The 16,135-nt window shown below is 39.7% G+C and overlaps 1 protein-coding gene across 1 annotated transcript in view; it reads right to left on the bottom strand.

Annotated features, from left to right (window-relative positions):
• The window catches only part of TRDN (triadin), a 179,541-nt gene that overhangs the window by 42,249 nt on the left and 121,157 nt on the right, over positions 1-16,135 (bottom strand). The window contains exon 5 of the mRNA XM_075553734.1: positions 13,653-13,712. Within this exon, the coding sequence (XP_075409849.1) occupies positions 13,653-13,712 (60 nt within the window). The remainder of the gene's footprint in view (positions 1-13,652; positions 13,713-16,135) is intronic.

The raw sequence follows: 16,135 nt of genomic DNA, 5'->3' as shown, positions 1-16,135 counted from the left end.
CATTTACAGTAATATGATAAATGAAACTATGACACTTAAAAAATTTTTTTTTACTTCCAGGCCACATGTAGGCACAAAAAAGAGCTGCGTAGGGCGTCAGCGCTCCAGTTTGCCAACCCCTGCTCTGGACAATCCAAATACCTATTTTTCTTTCAAATGTGTGATTCTTTTAGGAGTTTCTAATCTGGTTTGTTCACCACAAATGTCTCTAAGAGTAAGAATGAGATTCAGTGTTTACCCACATGGCAAAGGGTGATTTATTGTGGTTTCTTGGATCAGTGTTAATTAAACTAAAACGCAAAGGAAAATCTTGGAACAAATGAAGCCTCTTTTGCCAGTCCTCAAGAGGAAACCAAGTTTGTGTGAGATAAAGTGCACATTAGGAACCCAGATTGGAAAGACTCCCTGGAGACGCCCTAATCTGTGTCTTGCCTCCGTGAAGGATGGGACCTCGCTCACCTCAGACAGCTGGTTGTCCATTCCACTACAGGAGTTTCAGATTGACGTGTGCATAGGCATAAATGGGGGAATTAATACAAAATCAAAGGTGCAGGGGGGCTGAATCCAAACTTGAATTAGCATATAAATGCCTCCTTTCTGTTACCCTGGCAACAATCTGATTCCTCCCAGTCTAAATTTTGATTTACAGACACCGTACTGTATGCTCGCATTTCATTACCCCTCTGAAATGGCACGGCCCTACTGCTTAGTGGAGCGGCTGCACCAGGTGCTCCAGGGAGCCGTTCAAAGTGGCAGACAGCCACGAGCACTTCTTGGATGGCAACTTCAGACTTTGGCAAAGATTGAATTCAAAATACCAAATTTTAAAAAGTCTTTCATCAAAACAAACACACAGCTACGACTAACATAATAATCACTCTAAAACAAAACATTAATTTGATACAACAACTGCACTTGCTTCTGCATTGCTTTCCTTAGAAACCATAATCGGGCGCTTTCCTAAAGAAGAAGACAACCATACACGTTTCCTGCCACATGGCTCAATCTGACAAGTTATCAGGACTGTTTCAACTCAGGACAAAATAAGCTTTGTTGCACCTGCTAGAGCTTAATTTGCTTGTCATCCTTATTTACAAGAAAAAAAAATCCCTGCGGTAAGCTGATAATTAAAAGCAAATGGAATGTACCAGTTGGAGTGGCCCTGATGTTTGGAATCTGAGTTGGCATGGCCCTGCTGTTCCCACACTTGCACAGATTCTGACCTTTCTATGACCAGAACATTCAGCTCAATTCAACTCTGAAGTGCATCTCTCGCCCTCCCCAGATGGTCCCTCCACAGCGCTCTTCAAGCTGTGCTCTGTACTTGCACAGCGTGCTGGCTCCTGGCAGCGTGCCAGCCTGGCTGTGTGTCCTTTCCTGGTGTGTGGCAGAGCTCACAGTGTGGCTGACCCCGTGGTTCTTGTGGGAAAAACACTCCCTGGGGTCCAAACTATAGCCTTTGTGGACAAGGCTGTGAGAGTGTTTCTCTAATAAGTTTGAAAATCAAAAGTTTTCCTGCCAATTTTCTGAAGTGGTGATTTGTGGAGACTATTATACTGTTCAAATTGTAGTTAGCAACTTAATTTAATTAGCCCAAACTCTGAAACTTAAACTTGAATTCATAGTCACTAGATAGAAGTGGTCTTGAGTATCCAAAGTGAAGGAAATACTTCTGAAAGAACAGACATAATGCGTTTGGGAAATCCCACAGGCAGAGTACTCCACAAACAGCTTATTCTTTATCAAGTTGTATTAGAAAAGACTTTGGAGACCATGGTTACCGGAAATAGATTTTACCAACTTTTCTTTTAATTGATTGGTCAACTTCTCCAATTTTGCCCTATTTTTCATATGTGTATCCATTGGGAGGTGGAGACTATTAATAATGAAGTACCATATATACTCGCATATAGGCCGAGTTTTTCAGTACAAAAAATGTGCTGAAAAACTGGAGTTCGGCTTATACTACACTGGTCAGTGGTACCCCAGCGAAGTGTAACATCTTGCTGGGCCCCCCATCCCCCCCATAACTGGATGAGCGCCTGTTATCTTGCGGGTGATTGCCTTTTCTCTGCTGTTCATACAAAGCCCCGCTGACACTGCAGGGCTTTGAATGTTTGTTTACTCACATCTAACCAATCAGAGCCTCCTATGATGTGAACGGCTCCAATTCATAGAAGCACCCGTAGTGATTCACTTATGCCAGCCGCTGAACTAGTAAGTATGTCTGTGGTTGTATTCTGTCTCTCCCCTCTGGTCTCTCTGTTAATTCACATCCTGCAGGCCCCGCCTGCACGGACGCCCCCTCCTCCTCCCGGCTAAGACGTCGCAGGGTGGAGGGCATTACCATGAAAGTTCTTTTTCAAAGTCTTGCTTTTTTATCCTATTGTAAATGGATACTCTTGAACCAAAACAAGAACGTTGGTCATATGAGGCTGGTTTCAAAACGAAGGTTGTGTCAAAAGCAGAAGAGAGCAATAACGGTATTGCAAATAGGGAATTCGGTGTGGATGAAAAGCAAGTGAGGGAGTGGTGGAAAATGAAGGCTGACTTGGAACAGATTCCAAAAGTTAAAAAAGCTTGTTGTGGTTTATCGTCTTTTTATGGGGCTCTAGAGAGTGAATTGCATAAATGGGTGGTGGAGTGTCATCAAAATGATTACTGCTAACATGCATGGGAATCCACATACATGCTCTACAAACGGCTAAGGATGACAAGTATAAAGCACCAGGCATTGTAAAATTTGCTGCGTCAGCAGGATGGTGTACCAGCTTCATGAATAGGTTTGGCCTATGTTTGAGAAAAAGCACAACGATTTCCAAGAAATTGCCACAAGACCTTGAAGAAAAAATTGTGTCATTCCAGTCGTTTATTACAAAACAAAGAAGGATTTATAATTATGACCTGGATGATGTTGGGAATATGGATGAAACTGCCATGACTTTTGATCTTCCAAGCAACAGAACTGTGGCAAGTTTAGAAGAAAAAAACATTTTTCTCAAAACCACAGGAAATGAAAAAAAAAAACAAAACACTTTACAGTAGTTCTATCATGTTTGGCTAATGGAATTCAGCTCCGTCCTGTCATTATTTTTAAAAGAAAGACCTTGCCTAAAAAGATCAATTTCCCACCAAGAATTACTGTGTGCACATGTTAACGGCTGGATGGATGAAGACGGAACAATAAAATGGATGGAAGAAATTTGGGACCGATTACCAGGAGCAACCTTAAAGAAAAAGCCATCACTACTTGTTTGGGATATGTTCAGAGCCCACCTATCGGATGACATTAAAAAAATTGGCAACATCTAGTAAAGTTACTTTAGCCATTATTCCAGGTGTGCTTACTTACATCTGTACTGCAGCCTCTGGATGTATCTTTGAATAAGCCTTTTGAAGACCGTGTGTGAAGGATGTGGCATGAATGGATGGCATCTGGTCAAGCCGGATTAACAAAAGGAGGAAATCTCATGAAGCCTGACATGGAGTTAATAGCAAAGTGGGTTCGAGATGCATGGGAAGACATTCCAGAAGACATGGTGCGATGTGCCTTCCAGAAATATAGTATTAGTAATGCTATGAATGGCAGTGAAGACTGTGCTTTGTATGAAAATGACAGCAGTGATGGTGATGACGGAGATCTCAGTGAGGACAGCATCTATGATGACCTCACACCAGCTGAAGCTCTGCATTGGGATACGGATGTGAGGAGGAATCCAGTTTTGAAGGATTTTAACTCTTTACATTTTAGCTTGGTTGCTGATTGAGCTCAGGGAATAGTACTCTTAAGGTATCATTGTTGATACCTTATTGTTTTTGTTGAACCTATTTTCCACTTACTGTGCTGGTTTACTAATGTTAAATGACTTGTCCTTTAATTTGTGTTTTTTATTTAAAATAAATATTTAAATACATTACTCCACTGATGTCTCAATTTTTAGAAATTTTATTTTCATTTTTTGATTATTGAAACTCACCAATAGCTTCTGCTCTATTCAATCAGTTTTTCTGGTTTCTCAGGTAATAATTAGGTACCTCGGCTAACACTCAGCTCGGCTTGTATTCGAGTATATATGGTAGTTTATAAATTACAAATACCATATGTAAACATTTCAAATGGCTTCATAAAACTCCATACATTCCAAGGTTATAATACATCACTTTTCATGAAGGAGCATGATACACATTCATTTTGAACCTTTAAAAACTCTGTTTTAGCATCCAGTAAATGAAACTTTATTATTCGCAGTCATGAGTGTTTTCTATGTGTCTTTGACATCTTTTGTAATCAATTTGTAGCTTCAGTTCTGTGCTAAGCAAGATGATTCATACTTTTAAGAGAGAATGATGACCTCAATGGAAACACACTCCAGAGTAAGAAACATATTGAAGATTGCATTATTCATCTTTCTAGGAACATAATTTTAGATTTAATATAAGCACTCCCTCATGGCCATCAAGCCAATTCAAACTCAGAGTGACCTTACAGGATAGGGCAGAACTGCCCCTGTGGAATTCCAAAACTAATTCTTTACAGGAGGAGAAAACCTCATAGAATAGAAAGACACACACAAAGTGACAAAACACAGATCAATCAGCCTGTATTCCTGCGCTCATAGATAAGTGCACATGAAATTAATTGGAAGAGAAAGTAAATATCTCCGTTGTTAAACTAATCCTCTTTCTCCCAAAATATGCTGCCTCCTCCGTCACTGGTCTGGTTCAGACTATAAACTAGTTCTTATGTGGCCAAGTGTGTTAATTTGGACTCTCCAGGCAGATTAACTGCAAGCTAGTTATTAGACTTCACACTTTTTTTACATAATACAATTACATTTATTAATATATTACAGTGAAATTCAGCAATTACCCTGCAATAACCTTATCTGATACATATGTTTCAAATTGAAAAATAGATATTTTAATTCCAAAGTATTCACTTTGTTCTCAAATCTGATTTAATTTGTATGGGTCATTTCCCCTTCACTGGCGCTGCATAGTCCCAGGAGCATTGTAGTCCCCATCTCATAAGGGAACAACCACCAGGGAGGAGGGGTGCACAACTGTGTGTATAGATTTCTGTTCTCATTTTCCACATTTATCTTTCTCTGCTGCCAGAGTGGGGAAATAAGTGTGTTTTCCACTTGAAGGATTGATCAAGCACAGCTGAGGAAGCCAAATAATCAACATTTATAAAACAGAGGATGCCTAATATGTGGGCTTTGGGGGCATTTGAATAAAGGATCTTTAGATTAATTTTAATGTCCTCCCTTGTCAGCCTGTGATTTGAGTCAGACAGAAATTTAGGGAGTCAAATAGATCACTGGCCAGCTCACAGATTGCTTGGTGGCCCAGGGCTGACAGTGCAATCCAGACAGGGGCGCCCTAGAAGCAGAGCCAGCAATCAGCTTCTCCAAGAATTTCTGTTGTCTTGTACTAGCAAATAGGTTCCCACTCATAGCACCTCTGTGTGACAGCAGAATGGTTCTGTCAGCCATAATCTTTATGGGAAAAGTGCCCAGACTTTTCTCCGTCATAGACAGTGGTGCATTGAAAGTGCCAGTCTTTCGGTTAGTGGCCAAGTGCTTAGCTACTGGACTGCCAGAGCTCGATCATTCTTTCACAACACTCACCTGTCTCTGTGCGTGTGAGACGTGTGCTTCCCATGTGCTCCTCTAAGAAGCATCGGTGGTCCAATGGTCACAACTCTAAGGCTGCTAACTGACAATGGTGATTCCAAAGCAGCAGCTACTCTGCAGGAGAATGCTGTGGAAGCCTGTTTGTATAAGGATTACAGTTTGATCCAATGGCAGAGGTATCACAGGGAATTGATGAGCCAGTCAGGGTGTAGTATAGCACCGATGAAATGCACAACTCTCCTCTAGTTCTTTGGTGCTTCCTTCATCCGCTATCATGACCTCAATTCTACCTGACAAGTCAGATTAGACCAGAGCATGCACACTGCTAGAGAGAAGAGGCCCAAACACAGGGAATCCAGGAGAGATAAACCCCTCAGGGCCAACAAGGAGTAGAGATAACAGCAGGTTTGGGGGAGGGTGGGGGGAGAAAAGGAGAATCAATCTAGAACCCCCTCCCAGGGGGATGAATAACAGAAAAGTGGATGAGGGGCAATGGAGGAGGATGTAAGATATGGAAATAATAATCTATAACTTGTCAAGGGTTCATGAGGGAGGGGAGCCGGGGGAGGGAAGTGGAAGAAATAGGGAGCTGATATCAGGGGCTCAAGTTGGAAGAGAATGCTTTGAAAATGATGATGGCGGCAAATGTGCTTCACACACTGCATGAATGTATGGCTTGAGATAAGAGCTGTAAGAGCCCCCATAAAAGTGTTTATTTAAAAAAAAGATTCTAGTTTGGGAAACCCTACAGGGAGCTCTACTCTATCCATAGGAGCACTGTGAACTAGAGTCAACTTCATGACAATGAGTTAAATGGAACCTTAAAATGTGGTCTGAAACCTAACAACTATATTTGCAATTTCATGAAAGGCAAAATAACATACAGTAACGAAGCACCCACATAGAAAAATAATTTTTAATTAGTTTTCTCTGGATAATTAGGTTGTGGTTATTATTTTATTTTAGTTTGCATTTTCTAAATTGCCCCAAATAGGTCTATATTACTCTCATAACATAAAACCTTTTCTCATTTAAGATTACATATCACAAAGAGCTCTTGTTTTCTTCAATTGCCACTGACCAAATAAATTTGACATCACAATGTTTTAATTAAATCAGAATCATTATACTACCATAAATATACATATATATGTATATGCTAAGAAATTTCAAATGTAAACTTTGTCTAGAGGAGTCCACTACATATGAACAAAATAAAGGAAAAGACATGCTTCCTTCATTCATTTATTACTTCAGCAATTATTGAGTGTGTTTTCTGTGCTGAATGCTTTGCTAAATGTTAAAATTATTTTTAATTGAATATAATTAATCCAGACACAAATTTCAAGCTGGTAGGGAAATTAGACTCCATCAGGATGACATTGTTCGGTCATAGCTAAAGAAGCACGGACACGTATGACCGTGACAGGGCTGTACAAAAATACACAGTGAGTTAGATCAATCTATCCCTGTCCTCAGTGAGTTGATTGGTTAGATCAATAGATCTGCAATTAACATAAGGCGACAAAATGCTTAAAATGCTAAAGGTCAAGATGGAATCTCTACACAAATGCCTAGAGGGGCAGCAGAGAAGGCTACTTCAACGTGCTGGAATTCAATCTGCTTCCAAAGTATAAGCAGATGTCCAGCAGGTATCAGAGCCATTGGTGGTTCAATGGTAGAAGGCTTACTTTCCAGAAGAGTCTCAAATGCCAGAGATTTCAAATCAACTCACAGCCAATACAGCTCACGGCCAACTACCAATGGTGGCTTGTGCATTGCTATGATCTGATTTCAGTGGAGCTTCCAGACTAAGACAGACTAGGAAGAAATATCTTGTGGTTTACTTCTAAAAATTCCATGGATAACAAGCATCTGATCAGGGGTATGGCAAAGGATTGGGGCACATTTCACTACACTAGGCATATAGCAACAACAACCACATCAACAACCCGGTGACTACAGAGGAAGAATTTGCTGATCAGAGAAAACAGTAAGTGCAAAAGCAGGGTTATGAGAAAGTGACAGTGTTGGTTTAGGGATTCCCCAAATAGTTCAGTCTGCAAATAGTATAAAGGGTGTTGATAGATCAGAAATGGATTGTGGGTCAGGGGAAATAAAGTGCACAATGTTGAAAAAGTGGTGGTGTAGTGCTTATGCTTTGAGTTGCTAACGAATAAAAGGTCAGCAGTTCAAAACTGTCAGTGCCCCACGGGAGATGGATGAAGCTTTCTACTCCCACAAATAGTCATAAGCTCTAAAACCCACAAGGGCAGTTCTTCTTTTTAGGGCCAATAGGAGCTGAAACCAACTCGATTGATGATATGAGGACAGCATCATATGCAGGAGTAGAACTTGTGGCTGTCATTCCTGGGGACTGAGAAGAAACCGGAGAGATTTAAGTATTGAGTTTATGACAGATTTGAGGAGATAAAGCAGGAGAATCAGGGAGCTGCTCCCGAAGTCTGAGAGCTGACTATGAAGGCAATATCAGTGGGATACGAGTGAGAATAAGCCAGAATTATAGTGAAGGAACTTGGCAAGGAGGCAAACAGAATACATGGTGCTATGATCTGCATGGTCTGCAGATTGAAACTGTTAGGTAGCTTAGCCTAGGGAATTGGGAAGTCCATTTACGCATGCCCAGGAGAGCCAGCAAAGGACAAAAGCTGGATTTTCCCACCGGTGGGCCCAGATGGGCGTTACACCTGGAGCAGCCCACCTGGGCCAGGTGACTGCAATTCAGCCAATGGGATCAACCTGGGGTCGTTCACCATGCCTCCCCCAGGAACCCTTGAAAAGGCAGGGACGGAGAGGGAGAGGGTCTTGTCTTGTCTTGCTTGACTGGTCTGGTCATCTTTGTGGGAGGAGAGAGATCCTTGCGTGACCTGGGGCAGTCTCTGCCAGGCCGTATGGTCAAAGGAATCCTATGGGTGCCGCGTAAAACCTGATGCTTCTTTGAACTTTCATTAAATTCACTTGGATCACGAGCCCAGCTTCGGCGTGAAATCTTTCTCGCGTGGAGCCAAGGACCGAGGCTGAAATCTAGTCCCTGAGAGAGAGACCTTATAAAACCACCCGCAGCTTCATGGGAGAAGACTGGGCTTTCTACTCCAGTAAACAGTTACAGTCTTGGAAACCCACAGGGTGTCTCTGAGTCAGTCCTGACTCCATGGCAGTGAGTTTGGTATTTCTGTTTATTGAAAGTGATCAAGAAATTTATATTAGGCATTAGAAATTCAAATGCTCTTAGAGGTTGATGTGTTCAAGCTGATTTTAACTCACATCCAGCCCATGTACCACAGAAGGAAATGCTCCCAAACCAGCGTCATCACCATCGTTGATCTTCCATTTGAGCCCATTCTTGCAGCCATGAGATCACTTCCTGAAAGTCTTTTTTTTTTAAAGCAACAAACAAACTGGCCATTCATCCTCACAGGTATGTCTTTTCCCAGGGACTAGACTGGTTTTGTGACTTCAGACAGACGTATGTCTTTTTCAAATATATTTTTTAATCAATCTGTGTGCTCTCTTTTTACCCTTTTGATTAAGTATTTGGCTGTACATAATGTCATATTTTTAGAAATTCCCAGGCCTCTATTTTGTATTCTGGCATGTGGGTATTTTTCCTTATATCTGGCTGTTGAGTGAGGTGTAACCATGAAAGCCAGCATTGCTTTTGTTTTGAACTTCAGCATTCATTACTGCTGGGCAAATGCCAGTGATGAGCAAAATTGTTGGATAGTAGCATTTTGACTATGATTGCGCAATGTAGATTTATGTCATTGTTGATAAATAAGGAGTAGGTATCTTTGCTTTTTCCATTTAGCGATCAGTTCCTCAAGATTCTGAGGAGCTTAGACTCCTGCCAAGGGGCTGCATTTTTCTGTTTTTAAATGCTTTCACCTCTCCCTTTGATTCCAAGGTGTTGCCAGAGTAATTGGATCTCATGGCTGGAAATTTATTTTTATTATTGAAAAGACTAAAAGGAAAGTACGTAGCTCAAAAAAACAAAAATGACTGCCTCCCAGCCTTAAAGGACAAAGTATAGCTGCTTTCTACAGTTTCGGAAACTGTAAATCTGAACAGGAGCAAATTACCTCATCCTTTACCTGGGAGCAACTGGATTTGAACCACCACCTTGGACTAGCAGTCTAGCGCTTAACCCATGAAGCCACTAGGGCTCCTTATGTAGCTCAGAGAGGTAGGTTAAACTAAACCTACCCCAAAGCCATCTCTAGTCTAATGCTGTGAATTAACATGTAAATGCTGTGAATTAACATTTTAATGATGTGAATTAACATTTAAATGGGGAGGAGGATGGTGGTACTTAAATGCAAATGAAAAAGAAAAACTTTGTAGATGTGATGTAAGATGAGAGATTAATGAAATAACTTGTATGTTTATAAAACAAAGAATGATTTGAAGACAGATGAGGAGGGAGCAATGTGGCCATGGAGATGGAGATTGGAGTGATGTGACCACAAACCAAAGAATGTGGCACACACCCTCAGCCGCAAGAGACTTGTCATCTCAGTCTCACCTAGAGCCTTTGGAGAAAATGCTTATTTATTGATTAGGGTTCAGTGAAAATAATTTTGACTTCCAGCTTCCAGAACTGTATTAGAATATATTTTCATTGTTTTAACCCACCAAGTTTGTGGCTATTGATTATAGTAGATTTAGAAAATGAACTTATCAAGGACAAGCTACCAGGAATTTCTACCAAGGATGAGTACTGTCATGTTGACTTTCTCAGTTTTGCTATATTTAGAAATCATAGGGAGGAGTCTTAGAGGAGCTGAACATGTATGAAGTATATTTGTTCTATCAGAATTAAACCAACCAATGCCAACTATGTTGTCTACAAACTGGCAAGATAGATCCGAAATGGGTATGTGGGAACTGAGATGCATGGAAGTGCAAACAGATTGATTAAGTCACCCAACAGGTGAAAGTTCTAAACCACTTGGGTGCAGATATCAATTCCACACCCTACCAAACCCAAAGCAAACTCACTCATGGGGACCCTATAAGACAGGCAGGGCTGCCCTTGTGGATTTTGGGGACTGTCCATCTTTAAGGGAGTCGAAAACCTCATCTTTCTGACATGGAGGGGCCGGAAGTTTACAGCTGCTAATGTCCTTAGTAGCTCAATGCAAAACCACAATGCCACCAGGGCTCCTAGTGCGGAAAGAACATTCCAGTACTGTGCTAGAGATACTGACTTACATAACAAGAAAGAGAAAACAGTATATATAGTAAAAACCACATATTTTAAACTATTGCAAATATGTACATTTATTATTCTGATTTTGTTTATAAAATAAAATGTCATTTTATTTATGTGGGTAAAAGCATGCAATTATTTAGTTCAAAGGTAAGTCATAAATAACATTTCATAGGCTATACTTAAATTCAAAAGAAATAATCATTGCTAGGTTATAAATTAGAGGATTTACTATGTAGCGCCATGAAACAAGCATTTTTGCCTAGTGAGAAACTGGAACAAAAATAAACAGAAGAACAAAGCAGAAATAAAAGTTACCTTTGCCTGATGTATTATAAATCACCTAACTAATGTAGATAATTATAAAATAATATCAAATTTCTATGAAAAGCAGAATAGAAACTGATTATTTCATTGACATTTTAAAGCAAATCAGCATCTTTACATGGACTATTTGGTGAAATATGTGTTTTTTGGAGATTACATTTTTTGGTTTTCTGTTTTTAATTTGCTGAATAAGTCACCTAGAAGCATATTCTGGTCTTCCCCAATAAATTCCAAACTCTTGAAGACCTTGGGAGCCCCATGAAGGGAAAAAGAAAAAGAGAAAAGAAAAATAGAGTGTGGTTTAACTTCAACTGCATTTGCCACCTAGTACTAAGGAGCACTGGTGGTGCTGTCAGCTAAGTGTTGTGCTGCTAAGCGCAAGATCGGAAGTTCAAACCCACCAGTCACTTGGAAGGTGAAAGCTGAGGCTCTCTGTTCTGGGAAGGACTTGGAGCCTGGGACCCCTTATGTAGCATAGCACTGCAATGAACAGGGATTGCCCCTATGACAGTAGGTTTGGGTGGGGTTCTGTGGTTTGCATATAAACCACACAGATTACTCAATTCTTGAAAACAACATGTCTCTTCTCATAAATTCAGACTGATTTGATAGCAAATCATTTTCAAATTTTTAACTATCCGTAATACATAGCCTAAAATGATATGGAAAAGAGTATAGAGAAAACTTATATAAATGTCACCTATAAATGTATATTTAATGTTACTGAACCGCTTGGGAGGGGAAAGAGCAAATTCAGATTGGATTATAGATTGGAAAATAAGTAAAATGAAATATTCTGTTTATATTTAAATGTAAATATATGTGTGTGTGTGTGTGTGTGTGTATAAACCTATCTCCAATGTCCAGTCCAGTACTAAGAAGCTGAAATATCATTTCTCTTTCTTGAAAATAGTCACTTTGAGAAATAGTCACTTTGCCCAAATATATCTAGTATTCTAGTATATTCAGGAAATAAATTCATGTTACTGAAACTCTCGCTCAGCCTTTGAGAAATTTATTTTAAACTTCAGATAAATTCACTGTTTTAATGATGGAAGACCCACTAGTTTAATGAACCCAGGCTACAGCCCACTGCTAAGTCTTTGACAGCAGGGTACTAATAGTGTCAGGTCCATTGGCATCACTGTATCCACTCCCGCAGCATCGCCATTACATCATCAGGACAGTCTGCAAGATAGTACAGCAGACACACCAATCTCTTGAAACCAGTTGAGTTTCTACCTAACTCCAACCAGCAGAAACCCAGAGCCAGCTCAGTCAGTCTGTACCCAAGAGCTGTGTCCAATTTCCCAGACCAAAGGAATTAGGAGCAAAAATAAATAAATAAGACATTAGCTCCTTAAGGACAAATGTAACTAGGATTGAATTTACTATGTTCAGTTGCCTCATTGTACAAGCATAGACTGGCCAATCTGGAACAGACTCAAACATTTCTGTTGGAGAAACACCAACAGAATGACTTGAGATTCTCACCAAAAGGAAGATCATGAAGTAGATAGAAAACATGGTGCTGTAAAATAGAATCATAGGCTGGTGAAATATAAGGTAAATCCAAAACTTTCATAATTTGAAAGTTTCTGACCTCCCACTTTTGTATTCATTGCAGGTATACTCGCACTAGCTATTTGTGGCATAATGAAATACCGGGCAGCATCCCACACATGACTTACCTCTGGAAAATTCCTTCTTGCTCTTTATGTATCACTCCAAGACAATGAACATGAGATTTTTATTTCTGCTTTGGTGCATCCAAAATTATATGTGACTGGCACATTGGGGGAAACATGGGCATATTTTTTAAAAAGATGTCTATTTAAATGTTTTCCTTCTACAGCTACAAGTTTCTTTAAATTTTCATGACTACTTGGGTCATCCCCCAAAGAGCGATGCTTGCAATATAAAAGAGACAATGATAATCATTTTATATGTCTCTAATGCAATGCGAGATTGCAGTTACTGGATTCAGTTCAGCAGCGAGGATATTCATCACCGGATTTCGCTGCTCATCCACTCCCTTGAGGCTGTGTGAGGAAGCTCTGGGACCCCGGCATTTTACAGTGAGTAATAAAGGACTGTGTTTCTATTGCAAAGGTGTCTTATGATAGGAGGAATCCAAAGTAAAAAAACAAAATGAAAAAAACCCTCTGACTTTTTTTTTTAAAGGAAAGAGAAAAAATTGTTCAGGAAGGCAAACCATATATATGTGATATTATCTTAGTATATAAAATCTTGTAAATAATTCAAAGATTAACACTAGTTTTGAAAATACTTTGGTTCCTAGCATTACATTTCTTTATAAATGCATGCCTAAAGTTAACGAGAATTTGCTATCACAGTTTTGAAAAATAAGAACATCAAATACCAAAAAACTTTCTTCCACATAAAATAAGCATATCTCCTAAGTAAAAATAAGAAGCACAATATTAAACATTTACCTTTAAGTTGTGTTTTCCTTTCAGGTTTCTCCAGTTTTTCAGTCTTGTCTTTGCGTATTTCTAGAAGGAAATAAAAAATTTTTTAAATCATTTTATAAGAGGGCTCATACAACTCTTATCACAATCCATACATACATCCATTGTATGCCAAGCACATTTGTACATTTGTTGCCCTCATCATTCTCAAAACATTTGCCTTCTACTTAAGCCTTTGGTATCAACTCCTCATTTCCCCCCCTCCCTCCCTGCTCCCCGTTCCATCATGAAACCTTGATGGAAATAGAATTTATAATTTAAAACCTTTCTTTGAGAAAATACAAAATTTAAACTGTAGCTATTACTTTAACTTTATAGTTCCACTGCAAAGTCTAAATTATCATAGTTAGCAATACTAAAGTTCTCTAAAGTAAGTCTGTAACATAATGCTACATAATTCTCTTACTGAAGAAATAGCTTTATTGAAATAAAGGGAAAATTGGAATAGTCTCAAAATTAGTAAATTGAAAAATTAAAAAAAATTTAAATGTACAATGACAAATGTGTTGTCACTATGCTTAGTGCTAAAATGAATCAAAATCTATAATTATGTTTTATTTCAATTACTCTCAATATGAATTTAAGAATCCTTAATAAGAATGTAACAGAATTAGGAAGATTTAGTTTTTACATATTAAATTAAGAATTTGTGAAATGAACTGCATCAACTAGCTAATAGGAATATATATCTCAGAAGTATTTACTCTAAGCTATGTTTATAATCAGCATTTGGCATCACATTTAACCAATAATTACTGTGAACAGATATAGTACATTCATAGGATAAGTTAGTAGCTACATTTTTTTCTCTAAATGTCAGGTTTTAACTAATTTATTCCATTTACTGCTAGCTTCAGTATACATCTATTGCCAAGACTTAGAAGATGAAGTTAATTCTGAATTTATACTTAATTTAAATTGAAGAAAATTTAAGAGTAAAGCTTACAAATATGATTACTCACTTTAAAAGGTCACTTAAACGTAAATATTATGTTTTTTCATGAAAAATGCTAATGAGGCTTCCTTATTTATTTATCAAGATTTTATTCCGCAGATGGCCAGAAATAGCGCTAAATCCACAGCTTCAAATCTCCACGTGTAAATTTGCATTTTCTTTTAAATTTTCCCAGAAATATAATAAATCAAAACCAAACAGGGAAATCCCGAATCTCTTCCCAAAATGTAGTTACCAACTTGCATTCTTCCCTCACTTGCTCTTTTCCCGGAACTTCCACCTGAGGCTGTGGAGGATCGTCCTCTATCCTTATGCCAGGCCCGACCTTGACCCTCCGGGCTCACCCAACTCCGGACAACACAGCAGTGACTGTCTCAAAGAGTTCAGATGCCCAATCACCTTGTTCTCTTTTGTAAGAAGTAAGAAACAGTCTTAATAGGGCAAACTAACCTTCTATTTCCCTGCTTCCTCACCTTTAAAAAATACATAATTTCAGTAAAAAACAAAGCAAAACATCAATAAATAAAAACACTGCCATCGCGTCAATACGGACTCATAGCAATGTAAGTCAATCTAGGACAGTGGCTCTCAACCTTCCTCGTGCCGTGACCCTTTCCTAGTAGTTCCTCGTGTAGTGACCCCCAACCATAAAATTATTTTCATTGCTACTTCATCACTGTCATTTTGCTCCTGTTATGAGTTGGGGGACCTCTGTGAAAGGGCTCTTGGACTTCCAAAGGGGTCGTGACCCACAGGTTGAGAACCGCTGGGCGTAGCCCTGCCCCTCTGGGCTTGGGAGACTGTAACTCTTGATAGGAGCAGACAGTCTCACCTTTCTCCCGCGAGCGGCTGTTGTTGGGACCTGCTAGCCTTCCAGCGAGCAGTCCTCATGCCAACATCACCGTGAGGTTGATTTGGCGACGGAAAAAACAACAAAAGGCAAAGGTAGAAACCCGTTTCAGAGGTTTATTTCAGAGCTCCCGGGTGAAATTCACAGACCCCTAAATCAGGCCGGGGAAACTCGCGTGTCCGGGTGGGAGGGGAGGAGTTTTATAGTTCAAGTCTGGGGAAGAGAGTAGCTGGGGAATTCTCTCTCCACTGTAGCTTTGTGGTTTGCAGGTCCGGAGCTAAGCAACGGCGTTCAAAGTTACCTGTAAGGGTTAGTCTTCTGCACCTGGGCCTGAAGGACACCAAAGGGGAGGAGGAGGAGCGGGAAGCGGGTCTGGCCTCTTGTAGCGTCCTTGGAGTGTGGTCACCAGCTCTGTCTCCTAGCCCACCTGCCCTGCTAGCTCCCGCTTCTGCCTGACAGGTCATCAGGACCCCAACCATTTCCTTGGGTAGCTCTAAATTTTACAGTACGTAGTTTCCTAGTCTTAGCCGTCTTGAGTGTTGGGAAAACATAAATCTGTATTTGCATAAGGGAAGGGAAGGGAGGTTCTGTGTAGTCCAAGATATTTGGAAGCATTCAAAAGCTCTTATGCCTCCCATACCC

The sequence above is a fragment of the Tenrec ecaudatus genome, chromosome 7 (genome assembly GCF_050624435.1).
Source record: "Tenrec ecaudatus isolate mTenEca1 chromosome 7, mTenEca1.hap1, whole genome shotgun sequence".
NCBI classification, from domain to species: Eukaryota; Metazoa; Chordata; class Mammalia; order Afrosoricida; family Tenrecidae; genus Tenrec; species Tenrec ecaudatus.
Note: the sequence above shows the minus strand (reverse complement) of the source record. Positions and strands in the feature narration are given on the sequence as shown.